We start from the raw sequence: 25,050 nt of genomic DNA on the forward strand, positions 1-25,050 counted from the left end.
CCACTTTATCGAACCCCACCAGCTGTTACATATTTAGGGATGTGAGGAACAACACCAATAGGGAGTGTATTATGTACAATTCACCGCCTGTGTGCTGGTACACTGACGCCAATAGACCCTACTTGGAACGTTTTGCCTTGTCTGGCCGACGCGCTGGAGCCCGGCTCTGCTTGTGGTGCGCGTCCCGATGCTTCTTCTTGGGTGCGCTGGTTTGGGGTGCCCCACCCCGATTGTCCCCCGATCTTTTGCCAGATCCGGGGTTGTGCCGGTGATTTGGGCGGTCCTTGCGATTTTTTCGTCTGGACCGGTCACTCGAGTCCTTGAAGTTGTCTGGCAACGCCGTGCTGACGATGCTGAGTCGTAGGGGAAGCTTGCATCCTATCACCGGGGGGAAAGCGACACACAAGCTGGCGTGACCTGCACGCGCAGTGCGCGCGGATTGTCTGAGTGAGTTGCCAACTCTGGCGCGCCGCGGGGACATACCTGGCGTTACCATCCATCGAAATGCCGCTCCTTGCATATGAGCAGGTAGTCGACAATACCATAGAGTTACGAAGGGACTCGTCTTGCGCTGCTTGGCATTGAGCGGTCGAAATGCCGGTGGCGTCTCGTAAACATACTGTCGGGGCTGTCGCGGAGTCAAATAAAAAGGAAACGGTGCCGCACGCCCGGTGGTTTGTGTGAGGGCAGCCCAAGGAGCCTTGGTATACACGTAGTTGGGCTGCACCACGCAGAACGGCTTGGGCGTCTTTTGCAGAAACTGGCATAGCAGAGCCACATGGTCCTGGCCCGTTGTGGAGAAGGGGGGGTTGGTTACGAGCACGTCGTAGTCTGGCACGTTGCCAGAGGCGACGTCAGCGTAGAAGTCACGACATTCGTTAATAACTGTCTCAAAGCCGAGGCGCGCAAGGTGTGCCCGCATCGAGCCGGCACAAAAATAAGGGTCATAAATGACGAGCTCCTGACTCGTCTTGCCGAGACTCTTGGCAAGCCATCGCAGCAAAGGTGCAATATGAGCATAAGCTAGGTAGGGTGTCTCGCAATGATCGTTGGCATCCGCCTCCCATGGGAAGCTGCTGCTGGCTGCCTCGGCTTGAGGAAGGATCAAGCGGTCGCCCTCGAGAATGCCAGCAGGTCGGAGGCGCCCTTGCTCGTCCCGCTCGCTATGATAGACGCGGTGCGTGCTCCTGTCGATGAGATAAAGCGTGTCCTCGATGAACCGTCCCTCCAGCTCGGGCTCATCATTAAGATTGGAGACGCCGTCGTCACTGCCGCTATCGCTACTCCCGCTGCCGTCGTCGTCGTCGTCGTCTGACTTAATCCCAGAACTGCTGGGCTTGGCTCGGTCCTCGCCATCCTCCGCTACAGACAGCTCAGGGGGCAAGTCGGGTCGCGATTGTGTGTCGAGCCACGCCTGCCAGCATTCCGCACAGTATATGGCCTTGTCTGTGGGGTCGTGACAGAGAAGCACATCGGCGCGACCACACGCGCACCGCTCCCGGGGCGCCATGACAGTCAAAGTTTTTTAATAAAATCAAATTTCTTCAATTTTTGGGGTATTTTGTGTGATTTTTTTTCATAATTTTGTCGTGCTTCAGTTGTTACTCGTTTGGAATTCGGGTGCCGACGATCCATATTGGCGTCGCGGAGCAGCTGCAGCTGCCCTGGTCGAGGCCGCGGGGTTACCGACAGAGAAAGACAACGCTGTAAACATGTGTTTCACTCTGAACCGGTTTGCCATAAATTAGGTCACTCTAAAAGCCAGTAACATTTTGTCTTGGGACACACATTCAAATGTACTAACAAGATCACACAGGATAGAAAGATCGTCATCAGGAGAAAGGTAAGGCAGCGGTGTTGATGAAAAGGGCAGCACCGCCGAGAGAGCTAGTTCAGTGTGATAGAGGCCACAAGCCAGCAGTACCCTAGTTGTCAGCGACAGCCTCACATCGCCGCCGCCGCCAAGTTACCTCAAACCCTGGACGGCACTCTTCACACTGATTCGGACGTCGCGGATAGCAGCGAGCACAGTCCATGACATTGCACTCGTAAGGCCGGCACTCGCGGCGTCGGTTATGCTGATAGAAACCGCTCTCACAGCGCGCACACTTGAGGTGTGTATGGTCCAAACATTCGGCACAGTGTGACACAGCACATGCATTATCGCGCAGACACGCCCGTCCACGATCGTCTACGCATCGCATCGCCAGACCAGGGCGAGGCCAGATGAGATTGGAAGGGTTGCGAGGATGAAGCTGCGATACCGGTGCTGCGAAGACACGAACGACAATGCGGGCAAGTCCTGTCACGTACATTTTTGAAACCCGGGCGAGCACTGGTCGCACTCCTCGGATGATCGCCAGCGGCAGAGTGCACAGTTGGACACGGTACAAGGAGGCTCATCGAGAGCGCACTTATACCCGTTATTGCGAGGATAAAACCCCGGATTGCAGATCTCACAAACGCGGGATGAAGTAGGACTGCACTGCGAACATTCATCAACGTCGCATGGCCATGCTCTGGTAGGCACAAGAGTGGATGTCGTCTCGACATTCTCAGCAGTCGAGGTCTCGAGCGTCAACTCGGAACTTGACGACTGCGTACTCGAAGTAGAGGTTGCATCAACGGACGTAGAGGTAGAGGTGGATGCAGAGGCGGAGGTAGAGGTAGAGGTGGAGGTGGAGGTGGAGGTGGAGGTGGAGGTGGAGGTGGAGGTAAAAGTAGAAGTAGAAGTAGAAGTAGAAGAAGAGGTAGAAGCAGAAGTAGAGGTGGAGGTAGAGGTGGAGGTCGAAGGAGAGGTAGAAGTAGAGATGGATGTGGAGGTAGAAGTAGAATAAGAAGTAGAAGCAGAAGTAGAAGTAGAGGTAGAGGTAGAAGTAGAAGTAGAAGTAGAGGTGAAGGTAGAAGTAGATGTAGAGGTAGAGGTAGATGTAGAGGTAGAGGTAGAGGTAGAGGTAGAGGTAGAGGTAGAAGTAGAAGTAGAAGTAGAGGTAGATGTAGATGTAGAGGTAGAGGTAGAGGTAGAGCTCACGCTCGAACTGGAAGAAGAAGTGGACGTGGAAGTCGAGGTAGAATCAGAAGTAGAGGTGAGCGAGACAGAAGTAGTGGTAGGGGTGGGAAGTGATGCAGAAACAGAGGTAGAGACGTCCACAAGGGCCACGCAGCTTGCTTCGCTAGTCAGTACATGGGCTGTGTCGCAAACCAGACACTCGGCACCGTCTGCCGGGTCGCAAATATGGCAGCCATCCACGCGGCATGCTGGGCGGCAAAGTACATCGCCATCCAAACACACAACCTCAGTACAGTCAAACGTCTGCCCGTCGATCGGGCGACTCATGGATCTTCCCAGAGCAAGACCCGCGTTGATCAGCAGCAGACCACCAGGTACAGAACAGGCACTGGCATCAAGTGGAAGGGGCTGATACGGGCGGGTTGAGTTTTCAAAGGATCCGTCGTCATCCAAACGCAGAGTCCGGCTGCGAATCGCGTAGTTATTGTTGTTTTGCAAATAGACTGTGGCACGCGCTTGCTGAGCATGATAAACCGTATCGCCTACCATGTCACCCAAAAGCGAATATCCATCATGTTGCGTGCCCTTGGTCAGCGAGGGCCAGGCTCCGCCCACGGCATCAAGCAACGTTGGAACCTAACGCGGTGCACATGCATGTTTTGAGCAAACTGATGCCCGTCGGTCCCTCATACCCTGGCCAAGCATCTACGCGCGAGCCTACCACGTCAGCAAAGTCGCCCAGCTCAGCTGAAACGGTGTTGGCAGGAATGTGGCGTGGCCAGCTGACTAGCAGCGGAACACGCACACCTCCATCATTGAGCTTAAATTTCGCACCCTCGGCAACGACGAGATCTGGTCCAAAAACCGTGGCTCGACCATTCTCCGCTCCGCTATAAATACAGAGCATACGCATCAACCAAATTCCAAAAGTACCGTCAGCGAAGCTGGGGAAGCTATCAAAAACATCAAGGCAGATTTTGACAAGACAACGCACTTGTCGGTCGTGAACATGAGCAAGGTGTCATCAAATATGTCTTCAGTATCGAGGGTATCCATGATCTGCGTTTCACAGGTCAATGAACCATTCCGGGGCGGGGTGGGAAGTTTGAACAATGAGTACACGATGACCATCACGGGAAAGGGCTGAGCGAGGTGAGCTCAGAGTTAGCGCTCGTTATCATAACAAAACTGTTGCTGTCTGCGGGTTAACCTACCCGACCCACGATGGTATCGAGATGCTCCACCATGCGTTCAAAGCCCTCTTGTTGCGAGTCATAGGAGACGCCGGGCGGTGGGCGGATGCGTGCATGTGGGAGAAGATTGCCATAGTAAATGAAGAATTTGCGATTTTGTGCAGCCATGGCGCGGATGAAGTTGCTGGCAACGGTTTCCATCACGTCAGGGGAGTAAAGGTCGGTCAGGTCTACTTGCAAAGGAGTACCGTTGCTTGACAAATCTGGAAACATCCAGTCGTAGGTGGAATACGATTGGCGAGTTAGGTTGTGCACATTGGTTTCGAAAATGCCGTTGTAGTAGCGCTCGCCGTCGTTGTTCCAGGCAAAGTAGTAGTCAAAGCCACAGCGGGTGACGATGCGCTCATAGGTGCCAACGGGGTTCATCTGCCACTTGCCCAGCATGAGCGTGGTGTAGCCAGCGTCGTGCATGGCTTGGGCGACAACGCAGTCGGAGGGCTTGAGGTCACGATTGGCGCCGTTTTTCTTCATGTCGGTTCGAAAGGGGTAGCGACCGCTGATGATGGTGGCTCGGCTCGGCGTACATGAAGGATTGCTGTAAAAGTTGAGATAGCGGCGGCCTCGTGAGGCCAGCTCTGTGGTTCGTGGGGTGTGCATGCCCACGGCCCCATACGCGTCAAAGTACTCAAAACCCACGTCGTCTGCGAGGTTATCATGCAAAACCATGCCAGCAAGCGAGGCAAAACCGAAGCAAAAACCAGGTGAGGGTGACAAGTCTTCACTGCACGAGGGGCTGAGCCATCAGGATTGGCAGAAGGTCGCACCGCCAAGCATGAAGATGACGCCGGCTGGCGAGGTGAGATTGGTGACAGCGACACCCTGGAGCAGATGTGCGCAGGTCGCGAGAAGCAAACCCAGCATCAACCTGTGCACGTGTCCCATGATGCCGGTGCTGTGATTGCCAATTCAAGGCACCCAAAGCAACGTCGCCTGGAAGGCAGGACGCAGCAGGTGTTGATGCTGGCAGTTGAAAGAAGAAAAAGACTTGCAGGGTTCACGTTCACAAGTCAATCCTCGAAACCCAGAGCATAATAATAATAATAATATGACGAAGGCGGGCTGCTTGATGGTCGCAAGTGCCCGATTCTTCAAGTGCTGATTGTTGACGGAGAGGCAGAAGCAAAACGGAGAACAGGCCGAAGGGGAGGGAGCGGGGGATTGTTCCACACAGGCGACATGCGTGCATGCACACATCAACCATGAGAGTCGAACGAAGTGAAGATATCACACACATTTTGTCAGACGATTGTGTTCATTCTTGACAACATCAAATTTTTATTTTTTTTTATTTTTTATCTCTCTGTGCTCGAAAGATGGCTGACGAGCTAGGGATGTTGGCGGGTCGAGCTCGGGCGCCCTTGCCCGGGGCGACCAAGGGTCCGCCCGCGACGCGGGTACCCATGCGTGCGACTAAGCAGAGTGGTATGTTTAGATTGGGTCAGCGGATCTGTTGGGCGTCAGCATCTGCATGCAGAGCGTAGTGTGTCTACACTTGTTTGCTTTGAACGCACCCTTCATGTCGCTCGGCTTGTTTGTTGGCTTTGGTCATCACAGAGGAGGAGATGCTGGATGCAATCTTGGGCTCGAAGGGCCGTCAAAAGGAGATTCAGAAGCTGCGAGGCTTTAGCACGGCCGTACCTGCAGCGACTAGCTCGCGCCCGGCTACCCAGGCTGCGACAGGTCGCGGACCCCCACCTTCTGACAATGAGATGATTGCCATGCTCTCCGGGCGCCTGCGCAAGGCCGAGAAGCAGCTCAGTCTAGCCACAGACGCCATCAATGAGAAGGCACGTGTAGCACATCATCATCTTGCTTCTCTTCCCGCGCCTCAAGCGAACCATCATCACAAAAGACGTTGGTCAGGGACGGTCAGCGGCTGACATGGTGGTGGCGTAGGATGTGTTGATTCGGCGGCTGACCAAGCAAGTCAAGCTCCTCGAGGGCGTGCAGCAGAACCGGGAATCAGACCTCTCAGCCTTGTCCACGCTTCAAGATGAATATCGCAAGCTCCAAAATCAAGTCCATAGTATGGAGGTATGTCATCAGGAACCCCAGGTGCACTGCAAAGCCTCAAGCGCTCATTACACCCCAATCATTTTCAAGACACCCTGGGCTTGGGATATGGTCATGAGCTTTCATCTCGGCTGCTTTTGCGTTTGCACTCTGGTCGAATTCGCTGCCCAAGAGCTTCCTTGCCGATTACGGCATGGTCTGGGTCGGCGATGAGGAGGATGATGATAAAATGACAAGCGAATCTGCAGTTGCGGACGCACAACCCACGTCTGCCATCACATCAGCGGCTCTAGTCGAAGCCGCCACGGCATCAGTCTCGCAGCACAGTATGTACCTCATCTTGATACCTGTGACACATAAGTTCTCTGTATCAAGGTGTTTCGACACCTTCAAGGCATCGGTCTCACGCGAGGCTGTGCGTGCTTGGCCCCAGACGCAGCCACGGCCACGGATCCCGAGCCGGCAAGCAAAGGGGCCGATGGTGACGACCATGCGCGTGGTTCGACACCGCCTTTTCATGTGGATTATGACAAGGTTTGGCCCTCACCTCGGGTGCTTGTTCTGTCGCTTGGAATGCCTGCGGCGACGTGCTAGCGCACCCGATGTGATTCATCTGGACTGTGCGGTCAATGCCCCGGGAGTAGATTATCGCCAACGTGCACGAACTCAACGTGCTTGCCGGTGAAGGCGTGGCACGGGTTGTAGCAGCGCCTGGTGGAGGACGCCTTGAGGTCAGCAAGGGGCGCTGGGATTGCAGGCGCTTGACACACCCTCGTGCAAGCCAACATCACAACTCATCTCGGGTTTATATGTGGCGCTTGGGGACGTGACAGGTGCCCGAGGCGGTGCCGATGCATCTTTATCGCAATGGCATTCTTCTCTTCAACGGCCCTTTTCGACCCTTTAGTGACGCCACGACACAGGTGTGCTTCGGGGGAAAGATGGCCAATGTAGCCAACCGCACTCAATCTGTATGTGCCCGTTTGTGAGGCGCGTGTTCACTGCCCTTGTCATCTTAGATGTGCGTGCGCGACTTGATGGATGGCTATTTCCCGTGGGAGCTGCGGCAACGCTTTCCCGATGGCATTCCATTTGCCATCCATGATCATCGGTGCGGTGAAGCGTGCCAGTCTTGTCACACCTCGGCAGGGCGTCTGTCGTCTTTTCAATGACTCACTCTGCTTATATCATACGCCGTCTCGTGCAATTGCTTGGGGGTTGCTTTGGGAAGCGGGCAAGATTATCAGCGCACGACCATCAAGGTGAGGTGCTTGGCATCGGGCGCGCACGGTTTCTGTGCTGCTTCTGATCAGTCTGATGTACATGGGTGGTGCAGGCGTTTCCTGGATCGGGCTATGCACTTGGTGGGCAGGCCACCACGTCAGTGCTGCTGCAAGAGGACGGACCCGCTTCCACAACAGGACCCGAGGCGGCACAAATTGCGACGCCCGGGCTTCAGGCCGTGAGCGGTACGTTGGCCAATGTCAAGGTGTTAAGTGGTCCCATGTCGCCAAACCTTGTCAACTCGTGCTTTTGTCACCATCCTCACTCCAAGTAGGTCCATCCAAGACGCAAGCATTCTTGAATCACTTGCCGCCCACCGTGATTCGCAACGGATGTATCATGGACATTCGGCAAGGCCTTGCCGGTCACTTGACTGTTCAGACGGTGAGTGGCATCAACTTTGCACGGGACCAAGTGGCAGGCCTGAGAGCTGCTCTTTGTGCAAGCACTTCAACACGTACTCGTTGGCGTGGGAATCTGTGTGTTCTGACTCACCTGGGGTGTTCGGTGCTTCAAACCAATCAGCGTGAGCAGCATCGTGTGCAGCTGGTGGCTACGCCTGTGACCCAGCACCTCGCAGCACAGGCGGCCGTACCTACGGCGTCACCACAACGGCCTACCACTCCGCGCGACATTGCAACCCTTCAGGTGTGTATGTGTGTGTGTATGTGTGTGTGTATGTGTGTGTGTGTGTGTGTGTGTGTGTCACACCTTGATCTTCCTGATCTTTGTGTTTCATGGGGGCCCTTGTAGGTCAAGTCTGAGGACGGCAAGGTTACTCTTATTGTCAAGTTGCGCTTCAACGACTCAGTGGCTGACGTGCGCCGCTGCATTGATCAACACCGGTCCGTGCGCTTGCTGCTGGGGCTTTCTTTGGGGCGGGCTGGTGGCAATGCTCAAATGCCCAGTGTGTCTATGCTATTTCTGTATGCAGAGGTACCAGTGTGGATGCCACGTATCGTATCTACACCACGTATCCACGCAAGGTCGGTTGACAGCTTCAGTGGCGCCAGAGGGAAGAGTCAAAACCAGTCTCACAGTGTGTCTTTGTTTGGCGTGCTTCTCCAGCTGTTGGATGATTCAAGTGCGACGTTGCTGGATTTGGATCTGGTGCCCAATGCCACCCTGCGGCTTGTCGCCAATAAGTCTAAGAAAGTATAGACATGCTCGTGCCTGGGTCTGCTTCGGAGGATGACTGTGCATTGTAGTGCATGGCTCCGTGATTGATTTAAGACTTGGTGTTTCATTATTTGACTTTGACCGAACGGAGGCTACCATTGCCCGACCTGGCTGTTTGCATGTGCGTCACTGTGAGCCAAAAGGAAAATGAATACAGATGGAATATCGGTGTTCTTCTCGAGTATCGATTCGCGGAGCATGGTGACAGGACGCCATGGCGAGGCTCTCTAAATGCCCGTTGAAGTGCGTATGTGCCTGTGGGGTACACCCAGCAAAAAAATACTGTGAGGGGAGAGCGGTGTTCGAGCCGTGACAATCCAACGCACACTGTATCAAGCGCAATCGGTAATAATAGACTCTTTTCATCTTGCACGGGCATCTGAACCCCCGTGCCCATGGTATATGGGTGGGGGAAAGCGTTTATGCCGTGCGAACAATACCCGGACGCCGAAAAGACAAACAAACACAACGCTATTCGCCGAGTATGGGAACAAGACTCACGTTCAAGAGACCGTTTCTGTCAAAGTGGGTGTTGTCAAGTGTGGAACGAAACCTACAGGCGGGCAAGCAATGGCCTGATGAGATTGTGACAGGGGGGAGAACCAAGAGACAGGAAGCGGTCATCACATCCCGTCTCAAGACCCAAAGGGACTGCTTCCCCCAACCATCCTGTGCTTGATGTCGCGACACTGTGACTTGAGACACACCATGGTTGCGAGACGCAAGCGCCTCACGGTGTGCCTCAGCAGACGTGCCGCCAACAAGACTTTCCAACCGCCATGCATTCATTCAGCCATCACTCACCACGTGTATCGCCAGAAGAGAAAGAGCTTGGAAAATGCACGCACACGCGGTGAACGAGAGAGAGAAGAGAGAGAGGGATGAGCTTCGAGAAACAGTGAGGAGAAGACTGGCCGAGACTGAAGGGGACTGGGAAGAGCGGGCGGAGACCAAGAGATTGAGAGACTGGACGCCGATGTAAGACAATTTGGTCACACACAGCCAACCGAGCTCGTTTCGACGCTTGTTGCAGCATGACATCGGGTTTGAGGAGTTTTTTATGGTCGGCCCGTGTTAGTTGGTGCAGATATAATTGAGGTTGTCGACGTCGCTGGTCTTTTTTTGCGCGCGACCAGCGCCAACAGCTCAATTCAAACTCGGCATTGCGTTTGGCCAAGAGAGCAGGAGCTGGGTGCACACAAGCTTTGTGCCAGTGCCACATCTGACACTGGGCGTACCTGGTATGTACTTGATTGGTGGTGTCTTAGCTTCCACGCTGGCCGCCAGGCTTGTCTAGTACGCTGTGTGGTTTGAAAGCCACGCATGTGACGCGGCCGGTCGACGCCGCTGCTCTGTGCCAGCTCTCGGCGGTGGCTTGCTGTATCACGCATTCAGACCAGTGTACCTTTTTGTGTCATCTGCAGGTGTGGCAACGGGGTGGCATTCTCTGCCGTCATGTTTGGCTCACTCTTTGGCGCAGACACGCGCTCGGCGGAGCCCGTCGAAGGCCAGGCCTCTGAGCCAGGCCCGGGAGAGGCAACCGCTGCTGGCTCGCAGGCGAGCGGCTTTGGTGGTAAGGTCCCCGACGTGTTTTCCATGATACTTTGCAACGCAAAGTGATGGCACTCCCTTTCACCTCATATAATCCTGCCCCTGTCCAGGGTTTTTTAAAAACATCAACAAGTTTGGCAAAGCCCTGCAGGAGAGCGCAGCAGGCTTGGTAGGTTCATCTTTCCATCTTTCCCCTCTCCGGCCCCATCTTGCCTCGGTTGGCAGAAGCCTCGCATCTCCGCATTGCTCACTGGCCCTTTCTATCCGCTTAGGCGGACAAAGCCTTTTCAGACTTCAACAAGGAACAGGAGACTTTTGTGCGGAGCAAACACACTTCTGGCGTTGGTAGGAGTCTTTTTGGGCTCAACTTTTCGCCAACGTCGTTCTGCCTCCTCGACAAGCATTTTTGCTATAGGATGTGATGGATATTTGTCTCACTTTTGATAGAGCCTGGTATCCCACCATGGGTGGGTGCATCCAATGAGGAGGAGCTGAAGCAACACATTTTGAACCTCTCCGCCGTACGTTCACTTGGCCGTGAAAACCTGTAATTCTTTGCCAGTCCTACGGCGTTCTGCGCTCGTCAGCGCTGATTTGAATGACGGCTGGAATTCACCTAGGATGAACGCAACGTGCTGCGCGATCCGCCTCCTGGCGCACAAGACTTTGACTTTGTCTTTGAGCGAGCCTTTCCCAAGGCCCTGGCCATTCTGGAGCACGATGCTCGCCTGCAAGCCATGCGCTTTGAGCTTGTTCCCAAAAAGTACGGCTCCGATTTCTCTGCAACTGGGCATTCTAGGCGCACCACCAGCAGATACACCGTCAGCTCACGGTTCGGGGGACGCCACACTCTGTCCCATGGCTCGGGGTGGCTCGTCGTCTGCAGGCTTTCAGAACAACACTTTTGGCGCAACTACTTTTACCGCGTGTCGCTGATCAAGCAATCGTATGGGCTAGCGGAGCCGACGGCCGCCGATTCGACGTCCGCGTCATCTCCCTCTGCGCCAGTGGCCGACCACTCCTCTACGACCACGGCTGCAGCGGGAGCTGCGGCCACGTCTTCCGATCTCATTGACTTGGGCGTACCGGACGCGGATTACGAGGAGCGTTATGAGCCAGAGTTTGACGAAGATGAGCAAGATGCGGCGCAATCGGATCAGGATGCAGACGATGGTGCGCGCAACGAATCAAGGCTTTGGTTTTGGTTGGAACCACAACGCAGGCTTTGTTTGGTCTTCTAGCTTTATCCTCACCTTTGCGTGTGCTGTCCCTTTCTTCTCTTGTTAGTGGCCTTGGAGGAGCTGGACGGCCCCAGCAATACCAGCATTCAGGACAAGGCGGCTCCAGAGAGCTCGTCCGATTCAGAGCTGGTGGTGGTTGATTCCAACGATGCACAAGCTTCCGAAGATGAGGCCGATGCCACAAATGACCTCGGCGAGAGTGATGACTGGGAAGCTGATCTTCAGGCCGAGCTCCAGGAGCTTGAGGTGGGTCAACCGCATCCGGCGCTCCAGAATAGGTTGTTTGGACAGCGGCTGATGCTGGGGCCGCCCCGGTTTTTTTCATAGAATGAGGAAGGAGACGACGGAGACGACATTCCCGATGATCTAGAGGCCGAGCTTGAGTCCATGCTGAATGACAACTAGAAGAATCCGCCGAGAGGCCTGCTTTGCTAATCCGGTGCCGGAACGTGATGCACAAGCCTGCACTTTCACCACAGTCGGCTTCGCTCTTTTTGTGTTTTTGTTTTGTTTTGTTTCTTTGGCATGTGTCTGCGTGTACGTGCTCATACGTCTGCTTGATCATTGCAAGATTGAGGGCCTGCAAGTGACCAGGCCAAGCCTGCTCATGCTGCACCTCAGCTGCACCCTGATCGGGTTAAGCTCCGGTGTACAAACCCCACTAAAGTTGTCGTTGCCCATGTCCGCTCTGAGTAAGTCACATCTCCCCTTCTGGAATCAAAAGCCATCAAAGCCAACATGTTTTGTATAGCTTTCAGCTACATTTTTCCCTCCATCTCCATACAACCGCGGGTGATCCAGACAAAGGACAAGAGAATGGAAAGGCAAGGCCATAGGGTTGTATTTTCACTTACCAAGGTTTGTTGATATCTCTTTGTGTGGAGTGTGTGTGTGTGTGTGTGTGGGTGTGTGAGGCTTTATGGTGTTGGATGTTGGTGTTTGGGTGTGGTGGGTGGGCGGGATCAAACAATGGGCGAAATGGCAGCGCTGAATGAGCCCTGTGATTGGCACTGATTGCATTAAGAGTGCAGCAGGCCAATGCACAAGGGGGTGGTCGGATGGGCTTTATTGGTCAGGTTGTTCTATTGAGCTTCCGAACGGAAGTGGCAATGCTGATTGATCTGCTTGTTGACGCTCTCTCTCTCTCTCACACACACACACACACTCTGGCTTGTGTGCATCGTCCGCCTCGCGTTTGACGTGCCATCGCCTTCTGTTTGCGCTCGCGCGTTTGCTCACTCTACGATCACTTGCTGCCTGGCGCTGCTACTTGATTTCCAGTTGACGCTTCGTGCCTTGGTGGCTGCTCTTCCTTCTTCGTTTCTTTTCACATCTCTCACCCTCAAGATGAGCCGCAAGCTTGTAGATGTCGACGAGTCTGGCGTCGATCGCAGGTCAGTGACTGAGCCTGAGCCTGAGCCTGACCTTGACGTTGACCCCGCGCAGCCCTGCTGGCCACCAATTGTCTTGCCCCAGCCAACTTGTGTGGGCCATGTGTCCATTTTTCCGCTGCTCTCCAGTTTCCATCCTTCTCACGGAGACTGCCCTGTGCCCTTTTTAGCTACTATCACGGTACCATCTCGCGCGAGGAGGCCGTGCGCCGCCTGCAGGAGGTCAACACCGACGGTGCCTTTTTGCTCCGCCTCAGCGCCACCCAGAAGGATGCCTACACCATCTCCCTGCAGTACGTCATCGTGCCCCTAGTGGCTTGCGGCTTGTGGCTTGTGGCTCGAGGCTTGTGGCTCGAGCTCCTTTCATCTTTTCGCATCATCCATCTATGACGCATTTGACCGACCAGCTGATCCATTGTCACTCCACGCTCGATTGTTGTGTTTGGCAGGTCCAACGGCGAGATCAAGCACATCCGCGTGACCAACACGTCCAACGGCGGCTATGCCCTGGGCAAGAGCAAGGAGGAGTTTGAGAGCATTTGGGATCTGATCGAGGCCCAGCTAGACAAGTCACTCAAGTCCACCAAGGGCGATCAAGCTGTCCAACTTGTGTACGTTCAGCGACTCACCTCGCGCCACTCGTCCTCGAGTATCACACGCCTCTTTTTCAAACATCAGACTCGCTGACAAGAATCAGGGATTGTGTCGTGACATTCTTTCGAGTTGCATGATTCGGCAACTGCTGCTCCTCCTTTTGTCATGCGCTCATGTTCCCTTGCTGCTCGCGCCGCCGTTTCTAGTCATCCCCTCAAGAGCCACGAAGAAGTGGTGGCTTTGGATTTGATCAACGAGGCTCGCGAAGCTGGCATGGACCCCTCCAAGCTTGGTGACGGCGTTATGGACTTCATGACTGGTGGTCTCTCCGCCGAAGAGATTGTGGCTCGCCGTAAGGCAGCCCTCGCTAAGGATGGTATCGCTGGTCTCGGTCTGAAGGAATAATTCCAGAGTCGCAGTCAATCAATAGAACTACGCTCTCCGACAGCGCGCACACAAGTGTGGGCACGGTTGCCTTTACGTCCTTTTTTTTCTTTTACTTTTTTTTTTTTTTTTCCGGTGCACTCGGGCGTGTACTTCGCCACCTTGTTGTTGTATGCATACTCCCTTTATCGATCTGTCTTCTTAGTGCCGTTTTCTACCCCGATTTTTTTTTTTTTTTTTTTTTTTGTGTGCCCGTCAGCTCGAATTGACTTAGGTCTCATCAGTCAACAGTGGCACGAGGCAGAGGCAATCCAGCCGTCCAATCATTTGTGACTCTGTTTGTGTTCGACCAGCAAGGTGGTAGGTCTCATTGCAAACATTCAATTCACAACAAATGACGAGCGAATAAAATAAGAAAAGGACAACAGTACAAAAGTCAAGATGCAAAGCGTGGATCAATTGGTCAAGAGTGCCCTCAGGGCAACGTTCTAAACGGGAACTTGTACGACTCGAAGTTGGCCTCTCGCGCCTAGGCATGGGTCGTTGGTGCCGCGGCAGCCGAGGTAGGGCGGGCTGTTGGTGGTGGTTGTGGTAAGCGCGCACGGCGCGAGCTACATTCACGGCAAGCCAAAACACAAGAGAGTCAGAAGAAGATACAGCAAAGAACGAAAGACGGTGCGTGTCTGGAGGTGGCTGCGTCAAGAAATAGGCCTAGCTGTGGGGGTATGCTTGCAGGAGCAGCGTCTGCACCGACATTACCAACGACGCACCTGCCAGTCGGTGGTGGGGCGGGCAGGACTTTGCGGGTGTTGAGCTCGTGTGTTGGTGAATGCACGGCTCGCAGCCTTCGTGATCGGACCGCCTGCAGGCAGGGGTCACCAGCAGACAGGGCAGACGTGCGTCAGTGTGGTATTCGATGAGCAGGAGCAAGGATCATGCCGGCAAGTCAGCTAAGCAAGGCGTACAGTGCTGGCTGTGGCCGGCCGCAGGGGTCCAGCACCAGGTGGTGCCGGAAGTGGACCAGCGCCATTGGGCCGGGCCGGCCGCGCAGTGTGGGACATTTGACGCCGCTCTGCAGGCGGAGCTGGTAGACCACGTTCCCGATGGGGAGAGCCGGCTGCGGCCGTGGCAGGCCGCATGCGAGCGGCAACGGCCTCTGCTGTCGAGCCTTCATTCTTAGACTCACGCATGGCAGCGTCTTGGCGCCGCTGCTGCACCGTGGCGCGATCGGTGGCACTCAAGTCACCAGCTTCAAAGCGATGTTGCCACCCGCGCAACTCATCAAGTATCTCTTCCCGGCTCTTGTTGTTGAAGGGGTCATCGTTGGGGGCTGGAACTTCATCCCTGAGACCCACGCTGTCAAGCAGTTCGTCCAGGTCTCGCTCGTTGCTGCCTTGCCCCTGTCAAGTAATGCGCGCACCCCGCAGCCCGGAGTTAACAGACAGAAGGGAGAAGCACTGAAGAAAAACCAAACAACGAACAGCGTCGGCGCATGTCGGATGCAGCTGCAGAGCGCCAGGTCAGGCTTCAAGCTAAGACTGGACCGACCTGGCCCGCTGCACGCCTTGCAAGGAGCGCCTTGAGGGGGTTGCCTTGAAAGGTGACGTCAGAACCATGCGTCAGTCGTGAGCTGCCATCATCCTCAAACTGGTCGCCGTCTTCTAATGGTGTGGTTCTGCACGAGGATCAGATCAACGTAACGCATGCCGAGAAGGAGGGAGAGCAGAAGAGATTGCGAAGCAGAGATGACGCGTTAAGAGGAGGGTTTATCAAGCAAGGGTTGGCACTGTCACGACACGGCATCATGGACGGGGAAACAGTGCTCGCATACCTCGCGCCTCGTAGAAAGGACGTGCCAGGCCGTGCTGGGTCCATGAAAGTATCCCGAGCATATTTGGACACAGGGATGAGCTCAGGTAGGCGGAGAACAACACGTTGGGCGGAGTTGATACCTGCAGTGCCGGGTCGGGCCGCAGTGCCGGGGCGGGCCGTGCCAGGGCGAGCCGTGCCAGGACGTTCAACCTGCTCGATGGCTTGTTGGCGCAATCGCTGCCATATGATACACCGGCCCACAAAGAGCCCCGACCAGGACAGAAGCGATGGCCAAAGGCAGCCCGTGGAGGTGAGGTCAAAAAGAAAAGGACATAGCTGTTCTGGCAAACAGTGCATGCAAGACCGAAATGGTAGTGAAACGCACGTGATTCACAAGGTTTACATCGCTAGAGTGAGCTGCGGGGGCGCTCACGCCCGCCGGTAACCCGTCCAGCGTCTGAAGCCTGCAGGAGAAAGAGGGCGCATTGCATGGATCAGTGCAAGGCGGAGCAAAGTTGAGCATATTTTCCAGACGTGGTAAAGCGCGGTTTCAAAGCTCTTACTTGGGCAAGGCTTGGAAAATTTGAGAGCGATAAGCCGTGTCGGACTGCCGTGGAAAAGGAGCAAGGGCAAGACATTTTGGTGTCAAGAGCTGCCCCATATGCGGGTGGGTGTCCAGTCGCTGAGTTGGTGCTGCAGTGGACGGGTGCACATACCTCGGCGGCGGCCGCGATGGGATTTCCTTCCAAGACAAGAGTATGTAGTTTGGGGCACAAGGCCAGGTATTCGACCTGCGACAGCTCGACCACCGCATTCCTGCACACCATCATAGACACTTGAGGGTCCAGCCTTGCACTTGTGTGACTGACCGACCACGTATCAGCATCTCCCAAGACTTACCCTTCGAGATCTACGACTTGCAAGTCTTCGAGCATGGTCAGAGGGCTACATTCTTGGATGGCGTTAAAGGCCACGTAGAGCTCCTACAGAAAAGAGCACAGAACAATCCATGATGGGTTGGGGACAGCGATTGGTCGGTGCGGGGCAGGAGGTGTTGGCCAAACCTGAAGTCGTTCGAGGGCTGAGATGCCATCTAGGTCAACCAAGCCACATCGGGTTAACCAGATGACGGTCAAATTTTGCCAGGATGTACCCAGGTCGCTGGTGTCATCGAATGGACATGGGACGTGAGCACAGAGACCCGCTGATGAGTCGATGCAACACGGGGTGCAGTTGTGTCAAGCAAAGAGCACACGAGGAGGGGCTGAGACCGACCGGATCGAGGCGATGCGGCTATCCGCAAGCTTGAGCTGCTGTAGGCTCGGCAAGTGGCGACCAAAGTTGCCCAGGCTGTGGTCCACGGCATCAACCTGGTAATCAATCAACATGAGACACCATGTTTAATGTTTGAGAGGGGCGGGTTGGACCCGAGGTACCCTCGTGCGGGGATCCACGGTAGCTTTGCAACAGTACCGAGAGTTCGAGGTATTTAACAGTGGAAAGATCCGAGTTGTTGGCGGCTTCACGCTGCCAAGGCGTGCAGCAAGGGGCGGGTTGTGTGCCACACCAAACGCATACGGGCAACATAGGATGAGAGGGTTAATCGGAGAGACTCCCACTGACACACCACGGGGCGCAGGGCGGCGGATGGGGCGGCGAGCACTAGCACAGGAGGGTGAAAGAACGAGTTTTTCGGACCAAGTGTTGTGGGGCTAGGTATTCGCCGAGCAGCTCGAGGTCTCCCGAGGCCTGCCGCGCCAAGGGGCCCGGTTCGCTGGTCTCATCGGCTTCGCCAGCACTGCGCGGGGCGGCGCGAATGGGTCTCGAGTAGCGAGCGCTGGAGATGCGCAAACCAGCGCTGCTCTTGGGCCGGTCTGCCATGGCACCGACCTATGAACTGGGTGTGTACACAATCAATGGGCATTTGATCGATGAGGGCGGGTCCGGGGGCTCAATGCCAGGCCTTTTCACCGTTGTCATCGTCGTGATGCTCAGTTTTCATGGCGTTGCCAGAGAGGAACATTCTCGCTCCATGACGTACCAAAAGCTGCTAAATTTGAATCAACTACTTCTCTTCTCAGAAATTGAACGTCGTGGCGGCCAATCACAAGGGTAGACGGCGCCTGGAAGGCAGCCAGGTCCAGACGAGCTTGTCGTCGTCCAGGAGAAAAAATTAAGAAAAAAAAAAAAGTCGCCGTCACCAAAAAATGAGAAAAAAAAAAGCTGAGAGAAAATTTCAGATTTGACCAGGCTCGACAACTTTAAGAAGGAATGATTCTCAACACGATGACCAACCGTGTTGTAGTCTCTTTCTTTTGACTGCACTGCACAAAGCCGTCCCAAACTATGTGCTGTGGAAATGGCGGTCGACGAGGATCCGATGGGGCGGGCGGGATGAAGGGTTGAAACGGACTGTCAAGGCACAAGGCACAGGGTGGCTGTGCCCCCTCGCGGGATGGTGAATCCGAAATACATTCAAACACATTCAACACATTCACACATTCAAATACATTGAAGGTTATTGATTGAGATCGATTGACTCTCTACTGGTGCGTATGGACTGACTGTATGGTCCTTGTGGACTTTTGGTGTCGTGGTAAACTAGCAGCCCTGGGCATGGAAGGACCGCACTGCTCAACGCCGTGCCATCCCTCCTCGCCCGAGTCTGAACCGAGCCTGCGTGCTGTTGTATTGTCGCCGCCATTCACCCTCTGCCATAAGAAGAAGAACAATTCCCAAATATTCCACAGTCAAAAGGACACAAGAGAGAGAGAGAGAGAGAGAGAGAGAGAGAGAGAGAGAGAGAGAGAGAGAGAGAGAGAGAGAGAGAGAGAGAGAGAGAGAGAGAGAGAGAGAGAGAGAGAGAGAGAGAGAGAGAGAGAGAGAGGGAGGTCAGAGAAAGAGAGAAAAAGAGAGAGAAAGCAAAGAGAGCGAAAGCAAAGAGAAGAGAGAGAACCATCAAAAAGGTACAGAGAGAGAAAGAGAGAGAGAGAGAGAGAGAGAGAGAGAGAAGGAACAGAGGCAAGCAACAAGTCAACAAGTCAACAGCAACATCGCAAAACACCACCAGCACCAGCACCAGCACCAGCACCAGCACCAGCACCAGCACCAGCACCAGCACCAGCACCAGCACCAGCAGCAGTAGTAGTAGTAGTCGAAGTTGGACTAGGAGTAGTAGAAGCACTGCTTTTTGACGAGGACGCCCAGTGACGACCACGACGAGGCGGGGCAGCGGATGGGGTGTGCAGGCTTGTGGTATGTTGGATGGCATATCCGTGCGGCCGCTGGCCGGGAATGGTTGCTTCGGGTGCATTTGGGGCTTGGGCCAGGCTGTTGTCCAGCACCTGTCAAGCTGTCACACGCGCGCATCGGGCAGCCCGCTCACAAACGGCCATTTCCACTTGTGCTACATGGCCTTGTCCCCTCTCCGTGCTTAGGCTAGGAACGCTTCAGGGTCGTGGCCGCGCCAGCCGGTGATTTCCAAGAGGACCGCTCGTACCTTCCCCCCAAGCTCGCGGCAGTTCCTACCACTGTCAAACCGCGACGCTTCTCCTTCGCGTCCTACGCTCTCGTCGCCTCTGGGAATTGCAGTCACACGGCACGCTTGATCAACCGATGCGCAGCAGTGGCAGCTCCTTTTTAAAGCACTGACCGAGCCCCTTGCCTTGTGATAAGATTGAGAACAATGTCTGCGATTAGTACAATTAGACAAGTTGCCGCCTAGACGCCACCATGTTGGCGCCTCTGCTGCAGCAGCAGCTCTCCCAGGTCGGCTGGAGCCCTCGGTAAGAGCTGTCCCCACTGCCGCTTCCCCAGAGAGAGAGAGAGAGAGACACAGAGAGGAGAAAGAGGAGAAAGAGGAATAATCTAGGAAAGAAGCAATACTTCGCCGTGGTCTCTTCACACGACAAGTGCTGATTTGGTCCTTGTTTTTTGCCTTTGATAGTGTTCAGCAACACATTGCCAGCCAGTTTGATGGTGCAGCCAGCGTTGGCCGCCTGGACTTTCAGGCCTTTACAGGCCTCATCGCGCAATATGCACCTACCGTCGACTCAGCTCGCTTGTCAGTCATCCCTTGCTGCTGCGCCGAGCGTGCGCTCTCCCAAGACAAAATCGCTTGACACTCGATATCCTCTTGGTTCGCTTTCTCGACTTCTTCCAGCTCACCCGACTCAATCTTGTGCGCCATACCTTTGTCCCACCAATCCCAACATTCCTTCCCAATAGCCCCGAAATTTTCCGCGCCATGGCCAGCAAACACGCCCATCACCTGACCTTTGACAACTTTATCGTCGGTGCGTCGTCACTTATCACTATGACGTTTCTTCCAAAACCGCCTCTTACCATCGGCGGCGCTTTACGCCCTGCCCGCTCGCTTGTTGCAATACTGTCGCTCCACCACTAGGCTTGGCGTTGCTTAGCAGCAACACGCCGCATCAAGATGCTTGGCTGCCTCTGCGTTCCGAATTCATCTTCAAGGTTGGTCAAGCTGCTCATTTTTACGCCACCATGGCTGTTGCCTTGTGCTACTCGCCGCCAGAGCGGGCACAAATGAATATCATCCCCCCGCTTCTTGTCGGCTTCCGACACTTCTTTGTTGTTCTCCTGTCGAGTTGCTTGAATATCACGAGTCCGTGCAACCTTGCTGAGACCATGTGCACTGCTGACCCTCCCCTGCGTAGTACTATGACAGTAACCGTGACGATCTCCTGCAGCTGGATGAGATCCTAAAGATGTTTCAAGATGCCTTTCCAGGTGCGGCAAGCACCAAACGGCGTCAAGATCTTGCCTTGTGCTTTCCTCTCGCTCACTTTTTTTCAAACCATGACTCACCTTTTTCTGGACTGACATCATGATGCATTCCACTTGAAGCGGCCAATGATGAAGAGTTGGCACGAGAGATCAACTCTCGGCTCAACGTTGTCACCATTCCACTCGTTGACTTTACTCAAATGATCAAGGTGTGCTCTCAGCAATCCACACACACCGACTGCCTTTCCCCTCGCCTGCTCACGTCATATCCAAACACGGCAGGCCGATGGAGCGCTAGCCTTTGCGACCGATCTGTGTCGGTATGTGTGTGCCAATGTCTGGCGACTGTTTTTTTTCCTCCATGCTTCGAGCTCTTGCGCCATGCCAGCACCTCCTGCTCTCATTGGGTATTATATCATCTTGCAGTGCCAGCATCTCGCTACATCTGGATGATGATGCGCAGGCAGCAGATATGCGAGAGCTCTCCTTAAACGGAGACAACAGTAGTACGTGACACGGCTGCATGAGTGCCAGCGCTCACCGTTTCTTCTCATGCCTCATGTATCGCGTGCAACAAATCAGGCCGTTCAGGGTCGGTGTCACGCCGTCCTCCTGGTGCCGTTGATTTTGGCGGCAAGCGTCGCGACAGTGCGTTGGAGGAGGATCCCCTTCAATCGGTCGCACCTACTGGTGATGACGACGATGAGCAAGATTTGGACCGCGAGCATCTCATATCCAGCCTGATTAGTTCAATCGATCGCGAGCATATCCTTCTTCGCGACAGCCGTCTCGGCGACCCAGAGCTTGAAGCCGTGCGTGCCCGCTCCTGCTCTTGCCCCAAACTCCCGACAGTCTGTATTTTCTATCAGCTCCATTTGTCGCTTCTACACCCGTCTCTCTCGTTTGACTGTCCGTGCATGCGTCCCATGTGTGCTTGCCTCTCTTCGTGCACAGCTGGCAGAGATGTTCCTGATGTACGCAAGTGACAATCCAAAGCTGCTGACTAAAGAGCAGCTCAGCACCCTTTTAACGGAAGAGCTCGGCGTGGCTCGCGATGATTGTGATGTGTATTATCGCGCATTTGCCCTCGACGATGAAGCACCCAACGCCAACACCATCTCTTTTCGGTTCGAATTCTTGCCTCGCGCACAGCCTTCACGGACCCATCGGGGCCCCCTTTTGTTGAATTTCACAAGGCACAGATGTGCTCATGGGTTTGTGTCCCACTTCTGTCCCACGCTTTTTTCTCTCCCCCCCACCCCCAGTGCGTTTGCATGTGGCGTGGCCGCCGCACAACCCATCACCCCAAACTCGAAGGAGCGCCTCCAATATGTCTTTCGGGGCTATGCCAACCCTTCGTCGCGCCGCTTGGACTTTCCGTCATTTCGCCGCATGGTCCTTCATATCCAGGCTTATCTTGGCGGTGACACTTCAGCTGATGCAGTCGAGTCAGTTGCTTTATCGAGTGTCTTGCTTATTCATGTTTGAATCCCCTCAATTCTTTGACATGTGCCAAGCTGTCGCTCTTTTCTTATGAATTGTGGTCTCGATCACAGCCGCGCTGCTCGCGAGGTCTTTCATGAGTCTGGCATTGACCTCAACTCGGGGTTCATTGACGAAGCACAGTTTATTCAGGCATGCCTGCTTGAGGCACATGGTCGTGGATTCCGCGGCAGCGGCGGGCTTCTTCGCGTCACCGCCACTGGTCAGTGTCCCAGCGATACACTTTGCAAGCCTCATCATCAGTGGCTGCTCGTACCTGCTCATGCGTGCGCTGAAATGACACTCGCGGGGTGCAGAGAGCGGTGCCACACAATTGATGAGCGCATCAGAATGGGATGGCCCAACTCCTTCGCCTAAGCGTGTGGCTGGTTCCAGCGGCAGCCGTCTGGCGCATCAGGTGCTGACGTTTGCCTTGTCATGCCTGCTGAACACCCATTATTCTCGCGCGCGCACTCATTGTCTGTCGTATCTCCTTTGCTCTTAGCTCTCGCCCGTTGGGTCACCTTCGGGTCGTGTGCATATTCGCCGCAGTGCCGTGTACAAGCTGGGCGCGCGTACGTCCTCTACGGCCAATCATAGTTTTTCTTGGCAGTGCTCTCTTCCTGATCTCATTTCTCCATGAATTCTCCTTTCCGTTCCGTATTTTGCCTTCCAACCCTCTGTAGTGCCTCATTCGCCGGCATCCAAGGCTAAGATCACCCAGGCAATCATGGAGGCGCCCTCGCCTGTAGCTGGTGTGGTGCGTTGCATTTATTTCGTCCATGGCATGGCCAGAATTGCGATCTTCTGGCCTCTAGTCGCTTTTTTCCATGGCGCTGCTTATTTCATGGCGCCCCCTTTTTTTGGACTCGACTTTTCTCTTCTCATTTGCGTGCTTCGTTGATGGGGGCATCCTTCATCACAATCTTGGTGGGATTCTAGCCTTCGTATATCATTGAGCTGGCCACAGAAGTGCTGAACGAGATGCTGAAACCCGAGTACTTGCACAACTTAGGTATGTGGGTATCGTTCTGTACAACTTCTCCCTCAACACCTTGGGCAGCAACAAGGTAGTCTGGGTTTCAGTATATGCTGGGAAGGCTCATGTCGCTGCCACATCTCGTTGCCCTTTGCGCTTTGGTTTCAGATGATCAAGTGAGCGACAAGTTTACTTTGATCAAGTTTGCCGAGCTTGAGGCTCTGCTCGCATGTGCTGAAACAGCCTTGAAGCAGGTCGATACACTGCTTTGCCATGTCCATGATGTCGTTTTCTTGTGACTGGTGTGAACTGCATCACCGGCTGATGATGGCTGCCTCGCGACCGCTGCGTCGTCTGGGCGGGTTCGTTTATAGGATAGCACCGTTCTCAACGTGTTGGCCCCGGTCAAGGTCTTTGGTGATATTCACGGCCAACTGGCAGATCTGTTGACGTTCTTTGACACTTATGGCTCACCCAATCATCACACGGGTGACATTCACGCCCTTTCGTACCTCTTCATTGGTGATTTTGTTGATCGAGGCAAATTCTCCCTCGAGGTTATGACCTTGTTGTTGTGTCTCAAGCTGCGCTATCCCGAACGCGTTTTTCTCGTACGCGGTACGCAACTACGGCTGTGATTCCATCCAGTCTCTCTCTACCCCGCTGGAGCCGAAACCACGAGTGCATTATTTGTCTTGCATTCATGGCTGGCAATGTGTTCGCGTCCACGCCGCAGGCAACCATGAAGATGGCGATGTCAATGCCTACTTTGGCTTCAAGGATGAGTGCCTGGGTCGCTTAGGTCCTACAAACGGGCATACCATCTGGGAGCGCATGAACAAGGTATGCGACATTTCCTGTTTAGAGCTCCATGAGCTGTGGTCATGCGCTGCGCACTGCGCGTGTCGGAACTCACAGCGCTTCTTGCAGGTTTTCGGCTGGCTTCCATTGGCCGCCCTAGTGGATGAAAAAATTCTTTGCGTTCATGGCGGCATTGGCAAGGCAAGTCTGCCTCGCGTCTGCAAGGGCAAGGGCAAGGGCTCGCCCGTCCTCAATTCCGTGCTCGAGCTCGAGGCCTCTCGGGGGATTCAGATTGATTGAGACTGGGTCATGTTTTGTTGTTTTGTCGCTGTAGGAGTTTACAAGCGTGCAGCAGCTGCGTGACATTCAACGTCCTCTGCCACAGCCCATGACGTCGAGCTATGCGGCCATTTTGCGCGATGTCCTCTGGGCAGATCCGACAGATAATGACTATTCACTAGGTAGCACCTGTTGGCTGCGTCAGACCTGGTACCTCGCTCCTTCCATGTATCTTCCAGACACTGATGCTCACGCCACCCGCCCGCGGCACTTGTGGCTGGTGTATCAGGTATTCATGCCAATACAATTCGCGGATCGGAGATTTGCAACTTTGGGCCCGATCAAGTCGAGCGGTTTTTGCAAGAGAACAGTAAGTTGCGCACGAAAGACAAGCCAACTCGAGGATTCCCGTCATCAAGTCTGTTCGGTGTGCAGCACGGCCCACCAACACTGATAATATGAATGGGGTTCGTGTAGATCTGCAGATGATTGTTCGGGCGCATCAATGCGTGATTGCCGGTTACGAATTTTTCGCCAAGCAGCAGCTCATCACTGTGTTTAGCGCTACCAACTACTGTGGTCGGTACGGCAACGATGGCGCCATGTTGACAATCAATCGTGAACTCGCCGTCGCCTTTAGCGTCATTCGGCCCGGAGATATGCGCTCGACCTGGGCGGCTCGTCAGCCCACTTCGCCGCTGCCACCCAACTTCAGTGACGCTGATGCCGATGACGCTGAAGGTGTCCCAGGCCAGGCGTAGTGGTTGAAATGTAGCCTGGCGTGTGCAGGGCCTGAGCCACTGACCACCACTTCCTTCCGAGCTTACCCGATTAACAATTCAGACCTGCCTTCATCTCCATTGGCACATTCTCTTCCATCTTGTCAGCTTGAACGGTCTCAGGCTTCCGCTGAAACTGGTTCTGTTTGAAAGACACGAATCGCAGCTCCCCTCGCACCATTCTGCACTTTTGTGGCATCGATCAATTTGATAAAAGCAACAGCGAGCGACACAGAAGACAAATATGGGTGGCGCAGCCACTCGAG

General features: G+C 54.5%; 6 protein-coding genes across 6 annotated transcripts; 3 read left to right on the plus strand and 3 right to left on the minus strand.

The window, feature by feature from the left end:
• Positions 1-118: 118 nt before the first annotated feature.
• MONBRDRAFT_26429 (uncharacterized protein) lies at positions 119-1,510 on the minus strand (the record flags this gene model as incomplete). The annotated part of the gene is made up of 2 exons (XM_001746892.1): positions 119-378; positions 484-1,510. The coding sequence occupies 2 exons, from the start codon at positions 1,508-1,510 to the stop codon at positions 119-121; spliced, it is 1,287 nt and encodes a 428-aa protein (XP_001746944.1).
• Positions 1,511-2,621: 1,111 nt separating this feature from the next.
• On the minus strand, positions 2,622-5,145 carry MONBRDRAFT_9186 (uncharacterized protein; the record flags this gene model as incomplete). The annotated part of the gene is made up of 5 exons (XM_001746893.1): positions 2,622-3,038; positions 3,732-3,900; positions 4,005-4,153; positions 4,225-4,904; positions 5,028-5,145. The coding sequence occupies 5 exons, from the start codon at positions 5,143-5,145 to the stop codon at positions 2,622-2,624; spliced, it is 1,533 nt and encodes a 510-aa protein (XP_001746945.1).
• Positions 5,146-5,825: 680 nt separating this feature from the next.
• On the plus strand, positions 5,826-8,721 carry MONBRDRAFT_26431 (uncharacterized protein; the record flags this gene model as incomplete). Its single annotated transcript, XM_001746775.1, has 14 exons — positions 5,826-6,131; positions 6,160-6,297; positions 6,449-6,602; positions 6,710-6,810; positions 6,921-7,007; positions 7,110-7,199; positions 7,296-7,387; positions 7,508-7,538; positions 7,613-7,745; positions 7,835-7,944; positions 8,086-8,208; positions 8,314-8,405; positions 8,495-8,546; positions 8,629-8,721. 14 exons carry the CDS (start codon positions 5,826-5,828, stop codon positions 8,719-8,721), a joined length of 1,602 nt encoding a protein of 533 aa, XP_001746827.1.
• Positions 8,722-9,946: 1,225 nt separating this feature from the next.
• Positions 9,947-13,921, plus strand: MONBRDRAFT_32892 (uncharacterized protein; the record flags this gene model as incomplete). Its single annotated transcript, XM_001746776.1, has 14 exons — positions 9,947-9,980; positions 10,164-10,312; positions 10,401-10,459; positions 10,563-10,635; positions 10,738-10,811; positions 10,911-11,053; positions 11,177-11,463; positions 11,578-11,777; positions 12,103-12,223; positions 12,283-12,389; positions 12,813-12,925; positions 13,093-13,215; positions 13,372-13,533; positions 13,723-13,921. The coding sequence occupies exons 2-14, from the start codon at positions 10,195-10,197 to the stop codon at positions 13,919-13,921; spliced, it is 1,779 nt and encodes a 592-aa protein (XP_001746828.1). The 5' UTR covers positions 9,947-9,980; positions 10,164-10,194.
• A 508-nt stretch (positions 13,922-14,429) lies between these two features.
• On the minus strand, positions 14,430-19,025 carry MONBRDRAFT_26433 (uncharacterized protein; the record flags this gene model as incomplete). The annotated part of the gene is made up of 14 exons (XM_001746894.1): positions 14,430-14,511; positions 14,671-14,762; positions 14,866-15,300; positions 15,449-15,561; positions 15,732-15,852; positions 16,098-16,176; positions 16,276-16,319; positions 16,429-16,528; positions 16,613-16,695; positions 16,777-16,873; positions 16,988-17,082; positions 17,411-17,602; positions 18,008-18,063; positions 18,461-19,025. The coding sequence occupies 14 exons, from the start codon at positions 19,023-19,025 to the stop codon at positions 14,430-14,432; spliced, it is 2,154 nt and encodes a 717-aa protein (XP_001746946.1).
• A 419-nt stretch (positions 19,026-19,444) lies between these two features.
• MONBRDRAFT_32893 (uncharacterized protein) lies at positions 19,445-24,838 on the plus strand (the record flags this gene model as incomplete). The annotated part of the gene is made up of 22 exons (XM_001746777.1): positions 19,445-19,497; positions 19,659-19,775; positions 19,940-20,007; positions 20,118-20,191; positions 20,395-20,467; positions 20,585-20,673; positions 20,747-20,784; positions 20,891-20,970; positions 21,047-21,276; positions 21,419-21,591; positions 22,021-22,169; positions 22,264-22,364; positions 22,452-22,521; positions 22,633-22,706; positions 22,889-22,961; positions 23,094-23,179; positions 23,300-23,543; positions 23,662-23,768; positions 23,856-23,984; positions 24,061-24,187; positions 24,295-24,375; positions 24,483-24,838. The coding sequence occupies 22 exons, from the start codon at positions 19,445-19,447 to the stop codon at positions 24,764-24,766; spliced, it is 2,520 nt and encodes an 839-aa protein (XP_001746829.1). The 3' UTR covers positions 24,767-24,838.
• Positions 24,839-25,050: the final 212 nt, after the last annotated feature.

This window comes from Monosiga brevicollis, genomic scaffold, assembly GCF_000002865.3.
Source record: "Monosiga brevicollis MX1 MONBRscaffold_14 genomic scaffold, whole genome shotgun sequence".
Classification (NCBI taxonomy): domain Eukaryota; class Choanoflagellata; order Craspedida; family Salpingoecidae; genus Monosiga; species Monosiga brevicollis.